At 36.1% G+C, this 16,485-nt stretch overlaps 1 protein-coding gene across 1 annotated transcript in view; it reads left to right on the top strand.

The window, feature by feature from the left end:
• PTPRD (protein tyrosine phosphatase receptor type D) overlaps nucleotides 1–16,485 on the top strand; it is a 1,172,008-nt gene that overhangs the window by 1,111,189 nt on the left and 44,334 nt on the right. The window contains exon 35 of the mRNA XM_068176134.1: nucleotides 3,071–3,246. Coding sequence (XP_068032235.1) covers nucleotides 3,071–3,246 — 176 coding nt within the window. The remainder of the gene's footprint in view (nucleotides 1–3,070; nucleotides 3,247–16,485) is intronic.

Raw genomic sequence — 16,485 nt, forward strand, 5'->3', positions numbered from 1 at the left:
CCAAAAAATTCATTGGTTACTTGGAGTAGTTACTTAGGGCCTGTGATAAATGGATTTTCATGTCTATGTCCCACATATATCGGTTTTTGGTGCAATGAAGCTGACTTGCCTTGTAAAATAATTTTTCTAGCTAAAGGACATACAGAAGTTTTTGTGTCCACTTTACAGAAATAAAGTGGAGAAACAGAGTGGAAATTTCTATTTTAATCTATATTTAAAGAAATCTTTGCAATTATCAGTAACTGCTAATCTTAATTCTTTCTTACTTGAATCTTAGCTCAAGGAAGGTATAATCTAGAAGGTTTTCTTCATTCTAATTTAAAAAATCAGGATTTATTTAATTTAGAAATTATATATATTAATATAATTTATCAGTAAATTAAATACAAATTAGCAAGTAGAAGGAGAATTTACAATTTTAGGCATTCTTGATATTTTTACATCAGGTACTGGTATGGGTTGCTAAAATTTGTAGAGATCATTCTTTAGGGAACAGGTTGCAATATTTCTCATGCTTAATTTTCACACTGAGTTTGTGCATTAGCAGTTCCAGAGGACAGCTTTCCCAGAAGATCATTTAACCACTTTACAAAGTGTTGTTTTTCGTTTTTTCCTCAGGCTTTTATTTATAACATGTGCTTCAAAGTATGATACCAGGCATCATAATATAATTCTAATTTATGCAGAAAACATTTTTTACCAGCTTTCTCAGTTCCTTTGGTAATAATACCCAGTTGGTGTAGATTTCTCCTGGCTTCATTCTTCTTTCTCATCTGTTTTGTGAAAAAAAAAAAAAGTTTTATTATCTTGATAAAGGAAGAAAATACAACATTGTGCATAGCAGTTGTATTTTCTATATCAATAATTCCAATATCCACAATAAGAAGTGTCATATAAAACAGCTTCAGGTCTACAAAAGTGATGCTTTTGAACTCCACGTTCTACCTTTCATGGAGGAAAATCATGCTTTTCAGCTACAGACTATGCAGGTTAACAATTTTTTTATTTTGTTTTATTTTTCTTCTGGATGAGAGTTTCAGTCAGGTCAAATCAGTCAGACAGTCTGCCTGTGTCCATTCTTGCATCTTGCCTGGGGATGCCATTTTCTGCCTCTCTTGTAACCGTGAATTTACAAGGTCTTTCCATCTCTGAAATATTTTGTCAGGTTTTTCTTCTAATTGTGTACAGAAAGTTAAAAGAAATTAAAATTTTAGTTTAAACATTATTTGAGCATATGGAACAAGAACATATATGGAACTTTATTGGGCATGAAGGCATAATTTTTTGCTAGACTACAGTTGTAGTAACCCATAATCTGAATAATTTCCAGATTATATTGGATCTTACTGTGACATTTAGTCTGTGGGTTCATTCACTGTTAAGTAAGTAGTGGAAATAAACATTCAGGCTTACCCTGAATGACTGTTGAAACTATTAAAATTGTAGCTAAAAAGGAGCAGTCCATTTTAAAGAGGTAGCCCTAATTTCCATTCAAATTCAAATATTTTGGAAGACATTTTCAGATGTGTGCTACTTATAGTCAGGAAAGACAGGAGTGTGCAGCTCCAGTAATTCCTGATTTGGGATCACCAGTAGTAGATAATGCATCAGAAGTGATTTGAAGATTTTGTTTCTGACAAAAATCTTGGGAAATATTTATTTACAATTTATTCTGTTTCATAGCCAAAGGAACTCAATTTTGTTGCTTTGTGGATGGAAAACAGTCATAGCTGTAGAATAAATCTGGAGCTGGTATCATCACCTTGAGTTTCTTATGGAAGAGTTTGTTGAACCTCCACCATTTCTTGGGGTTGTAGATATGTGCATGGCAGATTGGCTGCATAAATATAAATCATACATTTCTGCTCAAAGAAGTAACTTCTGTCAATTACTCCAACAAAACTCACTAAGGTGCAAATAACTATATTCAGCTAACTAACACTGCTTTGCCATTCAGCCAGCACTGAGATCTCACATAAGTATCTTAGTTCTTTCTCTAGTCATCAGTTAAAACAACAGCAGTGGCATAAAAACGGTTCCCTCAGTGCTTTGTCTTCCAACATGCATATTATCTGAGTTAAAAGCTGAGCACTGCATTTCTGAATCCAGCAGTGTTCTGAGAATTGGTCCATCTTTTTCCATTTCCATAAGCATGGCTGCCTTATTAGTGCAGTCTAGTAATGTGACTTTTGCTACAACCAATACACCTCCTCGGCCTGGGTAGGCAGCACGTTCCAAGTCCAGGCATCCTATGGCATACCCTGAGTTATATGGATTGCAATTAGGAGCTGGTCTGCTTCCTATGGGTCTCAAAGAATGGACATGAGTCTGGTAGACACAGCCAAAGTTCCTGTATAAGTCTTGTCCAAAATACCTGAGCCTCAAGCAAATAATGGTGTAGGTCCCATGTGCACACAAGTCTTGGATCCCACTTATTTTAATGTTTTTAATTCTTATTCAGTCTTGCAAAGGTCTTTATTTCATGCATACACCATATAGAAAATTTTACTGTTTCTTAAATCTGACTTACATCATGTGGTTTGTTACAATAAAACTCAATTATCTTCGCATTTAATGGAGAACATGAATATATATATAGCAATGATATTAATAGTCTTGATGATATTTTTTTTCCTTCTGTATTTAAAGGAAATGTAATGACTTCAACAAGAATGTTTGAGAAGCCTACTCAGGGGCTCTGACTGAGACTCCTCCCTGTCTGTCCCAGGTAGCACTGCCATATTTTGGGTGTCTGCAGGCAGCATCAGACCAGCTTTTAAATGCTGCTGTGTTTACCCCCAGGTCTCTCTACCTGATACAGATTTTCAAGCTTCTTTTATACTTCTTATCACACAACATCTCTTGTTTCAAAAGAATCATTATTCCCAGAGAGACCACCATGCCTCTTGACTCCACAAATGGCATATACTCACTTGTAAGTACCCATGCACTATTTGGTACGCAGCAAGCCAAGATTCATCAAATGAGCTGTGTCACAGGATTGCTCAGCCCTAGTACAACAGGACACACAGAAATTCTGCCCTGTATTTTCACTCTCCTCTCTTTGCAGGCATACCAGGCAGCGACTATATCAATGCCAATTACATAGATGGATACAGGAAGCAGAATGCTTATATAGCAACGCAGGGGGCATTGCCAGAAACCTTTGGTGACTTCTGGAGAATGATGTGGGAGCAACAAGGTGCAACAGTCGTCATGATGACAAAACTAGAGGAAAGGTCCAGGGTAAGGAAAACCTATGCAAGGTTAATAATATTGTACCCGAGTTACCACTAATATCAGTGTTTTGTTTTCTTCATATATGTTTGCCTGTCTTCTTTATATGTGTAAAAACATATAAGGGGTTTTTTTAGGTTACCATGAGTTAAAAAGTATGTACATGAAAATTACTTATATATAGGACATCTTGCTTTCACTATGAAACTACCAAGTCATGACGTTTATTTAGTATTTTTTAATGCACTAGAAAAATTTTAATTTTTCAATCAAAATGATTTTGGGGGGTTGTTTTCTTTTTTAATCATGTTGGAAATCTTAATGAGGTGACCAAAAGAATTACTTCCTCTGTAGTAATAAGAATATGATTGTGTCATCCTGTTGTGAGGAAGCTAATGTATGTCAACAGCATTCAGTTCTCAGTTTTAAATGGTATAGATTCAGCATTATTTAACATCAGTGAGGATTTGAGGATTTGGATTTGCTTTAGAAACTTTTTTTTTTTTTGGGCATATGCTGGTAGCTAGGAAAATTACAACAGCACATGCAATAACAGAATACAAAATTATCTGCAGAATTTCAAATTGAATTTTGCAGACCGAAGTAAAATTAGGAAAGTAAAGCACTGAAACATACAGATATTGTTCTGATAATAGCATGATACTGTTCAAATAATAAAACCATATATTGTATTAGTAGAAGAATTATAATAAAATATGTGCTATATGTAAAGGGAAATAAAAAGTAGTAATTAGGTTTTTTTATAAGATGAAGAAAGTGATAGAAATTGTAGTAACAGACCATTGTGTATTGATTGAAGATTTACTAGTGGGTCTGTATTTGGTGGCATTTATCAGTTTTAAGAGTGGATGTTAGTGGAAAGGAGGGAGTAAACAGAAAAAAAATAGCAGAATATAAGAAGAAGAGAAAGATGGGGAGAAAGAGAAATAAGAAAAATCACTATTAGCAGTCAGTCAGGAAGACAAACAAGTATTTAGCCCTCAGTAGTGGGGTTCCTCTATCAAACTTTTTCTACATCAACAGTATTTTGTGTCAAAAGGTACTTGAAGTCCTCATGGGTTGTTTGTGCTTATGATGCTGTTACCATTGCTGGGAGCACACATTGGCTGGGGAGAGTGCTGCACAGCTGGTTCATTGCTGAGCTTTCTGCAAACATACTTATGTGGACTATACCATAAGCCAGAAACTTCAACTAAATGTAGAAATCAGAAAGTGGGAGAATGAAGTGGTGATTCTAACATCAGTGGTCATCACTTCCCTTGGGACCCTGCCAACAACAGTAGAAGAGTTTTCAGATCCAGGAGGTGAATAACATAAACAGAAGTGTCACAGAAAATACACTGCTGCAAGCATTCTGAGGTACTCTATTCTAGGAGCTTGTTTGAAGGGGCAGAAAGCTGCCAAGTGGGAAGCAGCCTGCAGGACTGCAGATGGAAGGTAGAAAAAGCTAAGGTATCGAAGGCTCTGTACAATGCATTAAAAATTCCATAAATATGGGGGATCTAGAAGAGTTCAGTAATATAGAAATTCATTACAGAATAGGACAGAAGATTTATCATCCAGACTGGTTTTAAATCAGTAAAAGTATCTTACAGAGGTAACTGGATAATAGTTGATATTTCAGTAGTTCATGGATGAGCTCCATTTCTAAATGAAAGTATTTCAGTGTGTGTCAGCTTGGAACAGGGTGGAGTGCACCATAGAGCCTAATGCTATACTGTGTTGGCATTGATGTCTTTTTCATATGCTTGGATACCTATAATTGCAATGATTATGTAACTTGAACCTCTTGGCAGCAGTCATTCCCTTCTGGAGGTTTACCAAAACATATATATTTATTCTTTCACCCTTTCTGTCATTTCTGTAAGTAGAATAGGCTTTTTGCAGTTCAAGCAATGTATAGCATTCTAATTATAGAGTCACTTCCCACATGTAACTTCAACCTACATTACCACCACTGTTTTTACATACCTGTTGGCAATTAGTACACAGCAGAGGGTAATTTTAGCAGAATTTTTAGTTTTATCTTGGATCTACAGACCTTGTCTAGTCCAGGCACTGCCTGTTTGGAGTTGAGGAAATGTAATTTTGCCCATTTCTTCACTAATTAATTCTTTAAAGTTACTGGTAAATGACACCAGAGCAAAGGAAAAATCAGTTCCTAATAAGCAGCCCATTGCAAAAGGCATACTTAAGCACTTGAAAGTTTATCTTAATACTGCAGGCCACAGACAGCTACTGTCTAGAAGGGTGTTTTGATGTAGCTAAATGAAATTCTTCTCATTCTCTCCAATAATTGCCTAGCAGAGTTTTAAGCCAACTCCAGCCTTTGTTGACTGCACCCTAAAAAAACACTGATCAGAATAGTAATCACCTCTGTAAGTGATTAGCATTCAGAAGCAATACATTCTGTAAGTGGAATGAGAAAGTAGACATTCTAGTCAATGGATTGCTCATGCATTCAGTGCTTATATTTGTGTATTTTTGTGCATAATTTAACGCCTTCTATGTTCATAGGCTGAATTTGATGCATTCTTTGGAGTGCGTTACATACCAGCTATCCAGTACATAACTCAGCTCCCAAGCTCAAAGTCAGCAGCTTTGTGAATATGGCATACCAGTTACCTCTTCTAATACTGCATGTAATGTAATTAATGATATTGATGGTGAGGCAGCAGTGGGAATCCTTGTGCAGGAAAAAACCCATTGATGACATTACATTGCTATTTTTTCTCATGTTACCATTTTTATATACCATATTCTTGTAGCAGAAAAACAAGTGAAATTTCAAACATAAAATATAAGCACTGTTACATGTCATTATAGATGAAGAGTTTGCTAATTTTATTTCTCTTTCTCCTTTGATTCTGTTTTGATTGCTTTTGTGTCTTGGCAGCCTGATCATTATTCCTGCTGCAAGGCAAGATTGTTTCTCCCTCAGCCTTTCTGCTTTCCATTTCCATGTCATCATTTCTGTTTAGCTAGCTTTTTTTCATTATGTAGTCCTGCAGCCTGGCATCAGCCTTTATAACCTGGACTAAATAGATAAAGATGAGGCTTTTAATTGCATCTGCAGAAAGAAAGTTGGTTCATTAGCATGTGTTAGATGTCTGAGTGACTTCAGATTTGAGAATGTTCATATTTTACAGCTGAGTAGATCAAACGAAGATGTTACAGTGAATTCATTATTCATTTGTTTGCCTCTAAGGAAGCTGCAGGAAAAAAAGATCTTTCACTTATAACCTTTCACACTTAGTTGGTTTCATATTAAATGTCATCACCTGAATTTCCCTTGACCTAAGCCAAACTGCAAGAGAAAGTCAGTCTCATCATTCAGCTACCATGAAAATAATTTGTATCAAAAAGTATTATACACATTGTCAGTGCATCAAACAGTGTTAGTAGCATTTTTGTCACAGATATGAGTTTAATCTTAATGAAATAAAAGAACAAAATCGAAGGTTGTAAATTAGACATTAAAAAATGTAGTTGTGTGTTACACTACAGAAACATGCAAAACACATAAAATTTTAATGTTAATGTTTAACTTCTAACTTCTCTGTCTTCTCCTCTACCTCAAGCGGTACAGATTAAATTTTGTTATTGTTGAGTTTTGGGTGGGTTTTTTTGCTTCAACTAATTGGATGTTCTGAGTATTCATGTTCTGTAGTGAATTTTGTGAATGATCTGATGAAAATCTCTCTATAGGAAAACATAACGTTTCCTCTGACAGGAAACATCTAGTCTGTCCTCCTTTTTCAGGGTAGGATACTGTTGTAGATTGTCCACTTGCAAGAGGATTCAATCCTTTCCTTCTATGCTTTATAATTCTGTATTTTGAATACATTTGCTGTGTTATCTTGGAACTGATAGAAAATACTTTCCCCCTTAACCTCATTACAATATTTTCCGTATTGTGACCCCATTGCCTAGGTTTAAAAGACAAAAAAACCCAATCAGGTCAAAGCTAAATGAAAATATAATATCACTATCCAGTATTCAAATATTAGAAGCCAAATAGCAGTATAATGTCAATATCAAGTTGATATTGAGCCAGATTCTGAACTTCATTTCTGATGAGGAAGGCTTTAGTTTTCATAGTGATACTATCAGCTTCATTCAAGTTTGCTAATGACTAAGTGAATACATAAGGGAACTACATTTGTGGGGTTCTGTTAGCCTTATCCAAAAACCTATTTGACTGTCATGAAGTGGATATAATCATCAATATTATAAGCAGAAATTATCTAAAAAACCATACACATAGAATAATTATCTTGGTTTGTCAAGGTTTAACATCTTGAATCCTGAGTCTTCACTGGGAAGGGAGAGATCAGTAGAAAAGTGATGTATCCTGTCTCAGATTTAATTCCCCATTATTGATGCACATGGGACAATTTGCATGGGTCCTGTATTTGTTCCATAAGAACATCAACAGCTAGTTGAAAGTCCTTGGACTTATCGTCTCTCAACTTGTCACTGACACCTGAGAAAGTCAGGAGAGATGGCACTGTCACAAGAAAAGGTAAATGGACTTTTCCTGGTATTGCTGAAATGCTAAATAGGATCTCCTGTTATTCCAAGTGTCAAGCATCAGAACACTTGTGTCCGAATATTTCAAGAAAATTGTTATAGATTTATAGACTATTTCATGCATAAGAAAAATGGAAAATGAATGACAGTAGAAATATCAAGTAGGTAAAATAATTGTTTGGGGTTTGTTTTGTTAAGTGGATTGATTGGGGTTTTTTTAAGGAGAATATAATAAATTAAATCAGGGAAGTTTTATTCAAGTTCAACTAGTAAAAAACCCACAATGAGTGGAAAATGTAATTGTACATTGGGACACCTTAGTAAAAACAGTTTTGAAACAGATGTTGGCGGCCTAACACTAAGTTTTGCTATAGGTAAGGAAAAAATAAAGGCAGGTCTGGGAAGAGCCCTACATTTTTCTACTCAAAATGTGCATGTTGCTAAGAGTTTTCTTGAATCCTCATTTGTTGATGGCAGAGTAGGCACTGATATCTAATCTGTGTGACTTCATATGTAAAACAAAGCAAGAGTACATGCACCACAGTAAGTAATAAGCTTAGAAAACTATGAATGCAGTTTTCTTTTCTGTATGAAATGGATGCAGCAGACATTTATGTGATTGTGATGAAATTAGTTTTCCATTTGTTGTGCAGGGCTTCTACAGCAAATTTCAGATCTTTCCTCCTAAGTCTGTTTAGGTAATACTGGAGGTATTACCAGTCAAAATACTGCATCAAAAATATGTGACAATTAGACATTTTCACTAAAGGAATAGAGAAGTCAGCAGGAGGTGCACTCAAAAATTAATTTAAGAAAATTGTCAATACAGTCCCAAGTGCATCTGTATTCTATTGTATTTAGGTAAAATGTAATTGATTTTTGCAGAAAATTCACTAGTGTTTCATATAGGGCAGCACAGGTGTGTAAAAATGTGCTTTTTTTTAAGTTGTGAAATATATTTATATAGGGAAATAGAAAAAGAAATTATAGCTATGCTTTGTAGTAACCAAAAAATCATGTGTTTAAGCTGGTAAGTGATAAGTTAGCATATAAGTCAGCAGATATTAGTAGATAGAACACATTGCAGATGGCATTTTTTCATAATAAAATGTATTGTTTTACTAAAGAGGAATTAATTATGCAGTTTTATCATTGTTCATTCCCTAGTTTTAATGGCAAATCAATACCTTTTATACCAATAATGTACTATCAGAATTTTATTTGACTTCTTTAGTGCTTACTGCATACTAAGATATGAGTCACATGAAGAATGAATGAAAGAACTAGAGAAAAAAAAAAAACACAAAATCAAGTACACCATGTGTTCACCAGATTTACAAAAATAAAAATGTGTAGGTTTGTACTGGGTTTTTTTTCACTGTAACAGAATGCCATGGCCACAGTCCAAGAATTCCTACACCATCTTATGAGGTAGAGTCACCAGTTGTAATGTCAGAATTGTAAAACTCATTTATAACTGTTTATTATGGAAGGATTCTCAGAGGCACCAGGACAGGAACATGATCAGCTCTCAATTTCTATGACTGAAATGTAGTCAGTTATAGGTGCTTAATGCATGCAAGAATCTAATCCAATAAAGCTTAGAGTTTCTTTTTCTAGGCATATTTCAGGTGGAAGAGCTGTGCCAAGGTGCCTCAACTAAAATTCAGACTATTAATATCATCCAGGAAAATAGCTGTGGAAATGCCATATTATAAGTAGGGTTAATTTTGCTTTTACACACTAAATAGGCTCAAATTCTTGTTATTTCAGCTTATATACACTTGAAATTGAGAACATACAGTATTAATGTCCCATGTAAAAAGATATTGGTAAATGAGAGAAAATCTAGAAGGGAACAGTAATGATCAAATGCTTGAGAAATAGTAAGAAAGATTTTGATTTGCTTTATATATAAGACAGTGAAGGAAACCACAGTAGTCTTTCAGCATGTGAAAGGCTATTAAAAATGTCATAGTAATCAACCATTTTCCCTGCCTTTGGGGCTTTAAGGAGGAAGAAATATGCTATGAAGAAGAGATGATTTATATTACACTATTAAACAACTTCCAAAATGTAATGTCAAGAATGGAGCAAGCTTTGTAGGATATTGTGTGCAGTCTCTGCCATTGCAAGCTTTCAAGACCTGTTTGCAGCAGAGTCTTACCTGAAATGGTCTTGAGCTGGCAATACCTGGTATTGCCAAAAGTATTTTTCAAGGCAACCATCTGGTTTTTTGTGTTATCATTCTTGTGTTTTCTTTTAGCTGTTAGGGTAAACTGATGGTTTTCTATAAAAATATCATTTCCCTGAAGCAAGTGTGTAGCAAGTTGTTTAGTCAAAACCATATTCTAACTCTCTAATTTGAATTTATTTTCTTAATTCCTTTGCTTTATGCTTGAGGTAAGACACGTACTACTACCTCATAAAATTCTTCTTTTAATACAGACAAAGGAACTATGCCTCATGTAGAAAATGCCCATTAAAATTTTGGGTTAGAAGATAAAAAATTCTGCATATTTGTTTCCAAAATTGAATGAATGTAGAATCTTAGTATCATTACGTTTGGAAAAGATCTTCATGAAATCCAGCCTTTTACCAAATACCACCATGCCCACTAAACTATAATGCAAAGTGCAATGTCCATTCATTTTTTGAGCACTTCCAGGGATGGTGACTCTCCCACTTCCCTGAGAAGCCTGTTCCAATGCTTAACCACTCTTTCAGTGAAGAAATACTTCCTGATATACGACCCGAACCTCCCCTGCTGCAGATGGAGGCCTTTTCTGCTTGTCCTGATGCTGGTTGACTGGAAAAGGAGATTGACCCCTTCCTCACAACAGCCTTCTTTCAGGTAGTTCTAGAGCACAATAAGGTACCCCCCTGAACCTTCTTTTCTCCAGACTGAGCAACCATTGTATCCTCAACCACTCTTCATAGGATTTAGAGACCCTTCACTGGCTTTGTGGCCCTCTCTGGACACAAGATTAGTTCATGTTTGGTTTAGCATTGTAGTGTAATTCTTCAGCACATGGTGTTCTTTCAAGCAATTTGAGGCTTGAAAATGTCAGAGAGTGGATTTAGTATTGTTTATCAAAAAGTAATCCTACTTTTCCTTATTTAGCAGATTATGGTGAAAAACTCAAAGCCAGTTGTCCTTTATGGCAAGCAACAAATCAGGAAAATTTAAGTTCTTCCAGCTGTTTCTGAAAATGAATATTATTATTTACATTTTGCATAATTTGCAGAGCTTGTCATGTGTTCTAAGGAAGTTAAAGGATACAGATGGATACTGAGGTTGGTAATCAATGCTTTTGCTAGGGGAATTTTCTGGTTCACATAACAGGAGCTGTATAAAATACATTTATGAGATAAAGAATTTCATCTATGTATTAAACTAGCTATAGAAAGCTTACCTTGACTTGAAGTTGCATTCAAAAATCAAAATCCAGACTGAGACCTCTAGGTCCACAAAATACCTTCCAATGTACCTTTTCATGTATTAGTTCTTTTTCAAATGAACCACAGACGTAATAATAATAGAAACTTTTTGATCTGATGTTTCTTTCTTTTGATCCTTTTGTTTCACTGATATTTTACATAATATTCATATCAGCCTGAAGAGGTAGTTCTCTTTTATGGAAAATGGTAGATCTTCATTACAGCACTTGAATAGCAGGCTGAAATGTTCAATATGTTCTTCATCCTGTAATATCTTATTCAGTGAAAGGATTATTCAGGCTTCACAGAGTGATCAGCCTTGAGTACAAGAGGATGAAACAAAAAGTAGTCAGCACATTCACTTTTCCAGTCAGTCCATTCATTTAAACCTTTTCAAGATGCTTTTGGAAAATCTTGCTGAACTTAACTGTTTGACAGACTCATCCTTCAAAATGAATTCATTAAAACCATGCCTTCCCCACTGTTAGAAAAAGCTCAAAAAAGACATCTCACATTGATATCAGTGATACAATTTTGGAACTGTTCTTTGCTTGTATAGATGAAGTTGAAAACTGAGATAGAGAACACTTTTAAATGTGCCCAGTATTCTTTTCAATATCTGTTTCTGTTTTTTCATAACTATACCACACTCTTTCATAAGAATCAGAATGGAAAAATTCTGGGTATAATCTCTTTAATTAATCAGTTATCTTTCAGTGTTAACTGTTAACCTATTAATCATATCTCAGAAATTCCAGAAAGTAAGGGTGTAATGAGGGTGTATTTGAAGCCTTAGTAGAGGACTAAAGTTTGTTATGAATTGATTAACCTATAGTTTATTTGTGTTGCCTCCAGATCCTTATTGGAATATTTTTGGGGGCTACTGTAATTAAGACCAAAATTTAAAACTTGTTTGTGACTATGAATTTTTTCATTTAGACCTAGACTGAAGTCAGTGAGTGACACTAGAGCAAATCTTGTCCAAATAAAATCAAAAAACATGTCTCTGTACTCTGATTTTTTTCTTTTATCTTTGCATTATAATTTCAAATACTATTGTTGGTGTCTTTAAGCTTTAGAGACAAGTCAGCCTAATCCTTAGGTGGCAAGGAATTGCTGGAAAAAGGAAATAGCTTTGGAGTAACAACTGTTTGGAGACAAAATATTAGCTGAAATGTCTGAGGCAGTAAATTAGCTTAGTGTTTGAGACAGGTTCCACCGCCACCAACTGGCACTACCTTTCTTATTGCAGAATTATTATTACCATTCAACATCATTTATTTTTCTTCTGTTTTTGAAGGAAGATCATCTGAAAATACTATAGAAAATTCTGTCTGCAAAAGTCTTTTTTTAGTAAGAAAACCAGAGCAAGAAATTATGTACTACTGATATTTTGTATTCTAGATTCAGCATAATTAATACTGTGTTCTTACAGCAAATCATGTGCTAAATGTATCTGCCTTATACTAGTTTTCTGTCTCTTTCCTGATCTCTTTTAGTTTTGTTCTTATAATCTTAGATGGCTTGTAATAGCTGGCTCATTTGTTAAGAATCACCTGAAGGAGCTTTTCAGCATGAATGATAGAACTTTATACTGGAAAATTATTTCTCTACCCTTGAATGTCAGGAATCTTTGTATTCATATGTTCATATGGAAATATACTTCCTTCAGCTCTTTTAATGCACAGCAGCATGTTCTCTAGTGTCTATGACTTGTTGAAGTGTGAATATCCACGAATATTAGGAACTCTTTAGCTGAAACCCTTCAAGTCTGAAAATGTCTCAAGCTTCTCATTTTTAATGAAAAAGGATGCATTTACATTTTTTTACATCTTTGCTTTCAGTGAATACTTGTACTTCCATAAAGAGCAAGGATTTGCATGGTCTGAGTGGAAGAAATATAGAGAAAGAAAATATGTGCATGTTTGAGAGGCAAGTTAAGAGAATGTGCCTGCCATTAGTTGTATATTCTAGCTACATCTACTTCTACAGTACTTAAAAAGTTTTCTTAATGTATTTAGTAATTTGAGAGCTACTCTGATTTCGTATGTAGTGGTTTTGGCAGTGTACAACTTATGATCATGGATTGGGAGATGGTGTCACGAAGCAGAATGGTCCCCTTGTTATCCAGGAGGAGGCAGTCAGAGAACTGCTGAGGTGCTTGGATATTCATAAATCCATGGGATCAGATGGGATCCATCCCACGGTGATGAGAGAGCTGGAAGATGAGCTTTTGAAGCCACTCTCCATCATTTACCAGCAGTCCTGGTTCACTGGTGAGGTTCCAGATGACTGGAAGCTGGCCAATGTGACACCCATTCACAAAAAGAGTGGGAAGGAGGACCCTGGCAATTTTAGGCCAGTTAGCCTGACCTCTGTACCCAGAAAGGTTAAGGAACAGTTTATATTGGGTGTCATCACACAGCACTTACAGGATGGCAGGGTATTAGACCTAGCCAGCATGGGTTTAGGAGAGGTAGGTCGTGTTTGACCAACCTTTTATGTTTGGGTTTGACTAACTCTTTTTATGACCAAGTGACTCGCCTGGCGGATGCAGGAAGGGCTGTGGATGTTGTGTACTTGGACTTCAGCAAGGGCTTTGGCACTGTCTCCCACAGCACACTCCTGGAAAAGCTGGCAGCCCACGGCTTGGACAGGAGTTCAGAACTGGCTGGATGGCTGGGCCCAGAGAGTGGTGGTGAATAGTGCTGCATCCAGCTAGGGACAGTCACCAGTGGTGTCCCTCGGGGTCTGTGCTGGACCAGTTCTGTTCAATATCTTTATTGATGACATGGATGAGGGGATTGAGTCTTTCATTAGCAAATTTGCAGATGACACTAAGCTGGGATCATGTGTCAATCTGTTGGAGCATAGGAGGGCTCTGCAGAGAGACCTGGAACGGTTGGATGTTTGGGCAGAGTCCAATAAGATGAAGTTTAACAAGTCCAAGTGTTGAGGACATGAGCCAGCAGTGTGCCCTGGTGGCCAAGAAGCCAACAGCATCAGGACTGTATCAGGAATAGTGTGGCCAGCAGGAGCAGGGAGGTCATTCTTCCCCTGTACTCAGCACTGATGAGGCCACACCTCGAGTGCTGTGTCCAGTTCTGGCCCCTCAGTTTGGGAAGGACGTTGAGATGCTTGAGCACATCCAGAGGAGGGCAACGAGACTGGTGAGGGGCTTGGAACACAAACCCTCTGAGGAACGACTGAGGGAGCTGGGGTTGTTTAGCCTGGAGAAAAGGAGACTCAGGGGTGACTTTATGGCTCTTTACAACTCCCTGAAAGGTGGTTGTAGGCAGGTGGGGGTTGGTCCCTTTCTTCAGGCAGCAACTGACAGAACCGGAGGACACAGTCTTAAGCTGCACCAAGGGAAATACAGGCTGGATACAGGGAAGACGTTTTTCAGAGAAAGGGTGATAAAGTACTGGAATGGCCTACCCAGAGAGGTGGTAGAGTCACCTGTAACACACCCTGTATGTGTTTAAAAACAGACTGGATGTGGTACTCAGTGCCATGGTTCAGCTGCGGTGTTAGGGCATAGGTTGGACTCTCTGATCTTTAAGGTCTCTTCCGAGCTAGTAATTCTTGTGATTCTGTGATAGTGAAAGTAGTAGTAAAAGTTATGCTTTTCAGTACTTGGAGTTACATTTCTCTTTAAAAAATAACACTCTTAAATGACCAATGAATTATTTCACACTCCTGTGTCTGCTTTTTTCATCTTGCCATCTTTAGTCACAGGCAAGAGAACAATAAATAATTACTTGTGAAAGCTGTTCTCATGCACTGATAGTGGCACAGAACTCTCATTGAGTGCAGGCAAATACTAGGTCTACTAGGGAAAAGATCAACCCTTGGAACTCAGAGCTACATGGTTAAGAAAAAGATGAGGATAGAAAATGGAAGCTATATGGATAGAAAAAGACTATGATGTGAGAGCTCATCAAAGGTATGTTATAAAATAACTGTGACAATAAAAATACCATAACTGTCTGGGGTGGGCTAGTATTATCACCACCATACTTTGCCACAATAATTTTTTTTCCCAAAAAATTTACAGAAGCAAGAGAGAAATGGCTCTTACTACAGAGAAATTAAACACAGGCCAAAAAGCTAAAGCAAGAACACATTTGGCAAAACATTTCAAAATTGACTTCTTGACTTTTAGTGTTAAATTCTGGATGACTCAATGGGGTTGAGGGTTCTCTTCTGAAAAGAACATAGAATATGTAACCTCTCCCACTTCAAGAGCTGAAGACTGGGATCTTAACGTAGAACAAAACGTTTGGAAAGAGGTCTGTCTCAGAAATTAGTGTCTTACCAATTAACTTGTATTATCTGGTCCTCTGCTGCCTGTGAAGTCTAATAGAAAACATTGTTTGATCTCTCACAAAGATAAATTGGACTCTAAATTGTTAGCAATATTGGGAATATAAGGTTTATGATTACAGAGCAAACGAGAGTAGGAGGCACATAAGGACACATCTCTGAAGAAGACCTCTTGATCTGAGAAAAATCAATAGGCAAAAGGGACAGAACATGTAGTTCAATTAACTTATTCTTTGTGTGCTTTTCCAGAAGGTCAAATCCACATCAACCTGAACTCAGGTTTTCTTTCTAAAAGAATTTATACTTATTTTCATCAGTTTCCACTTTAAAATAATATATATACTACACTACAAATTGAGTTTCTTATTGAACACTTACTGTCTGCTTCCAGCAACAGTCCTCTGCATCATGTAACTCTCACAGAAAGTATTTCAGAAAAATTATACCATAATTGAAGTTTATATTAGATAAACTAGTACATTAAAAAAAACCCAAACAAAATCTCCACCTAAAGGATCATGCACATTTATTTTTTCCTCACCTAACTGAAAAATAGCCTTATAAGTCCAAGTAAATTCTTAACATTAGATTACAAAATAAAAATAAAACAAACATTTTCTGTCATTTTCAAGTAGGTCAAATTTTGCTGTTAGCAAACTGTAAGCTGTTTAATTTTTCAGGAATGCTTTCTGGAAGCGAGTACTGCTTCTATAAGCATACAATTTATATGTGAGATCTGCATGGTGAAGAGGAGAACAACATATTTAGGCATGCAAAGGCACAGCTACACTTTTCTCTCTTGTTTTAATTTAAAAAATCATTTTTATTCATTTGAAAAACTTTCAAAAATACCTCAGGTTTAGTCAGAGTGAACCTGTAGTTACTAAGATTACAAACTACAGCTATTATGTATCAACATTTTCCATG

Source organism: Anomalospiza imberbis, chromosome Z, assembly GCF_031753505.1.
Source record: "Anomalospiza imberbis isolate Cuckoo-Finch-1a 21T00152 chromosome Z, ASM3175350v1, whole genome shotgun sequence".
In the NCBI taxonomy this organism is placed as follows: Eukaryota; Metazoa; Chordata; class Aves; order Passeriformes; family Viduidae; genus Anomalospiza; species Anomalospiza imberbis.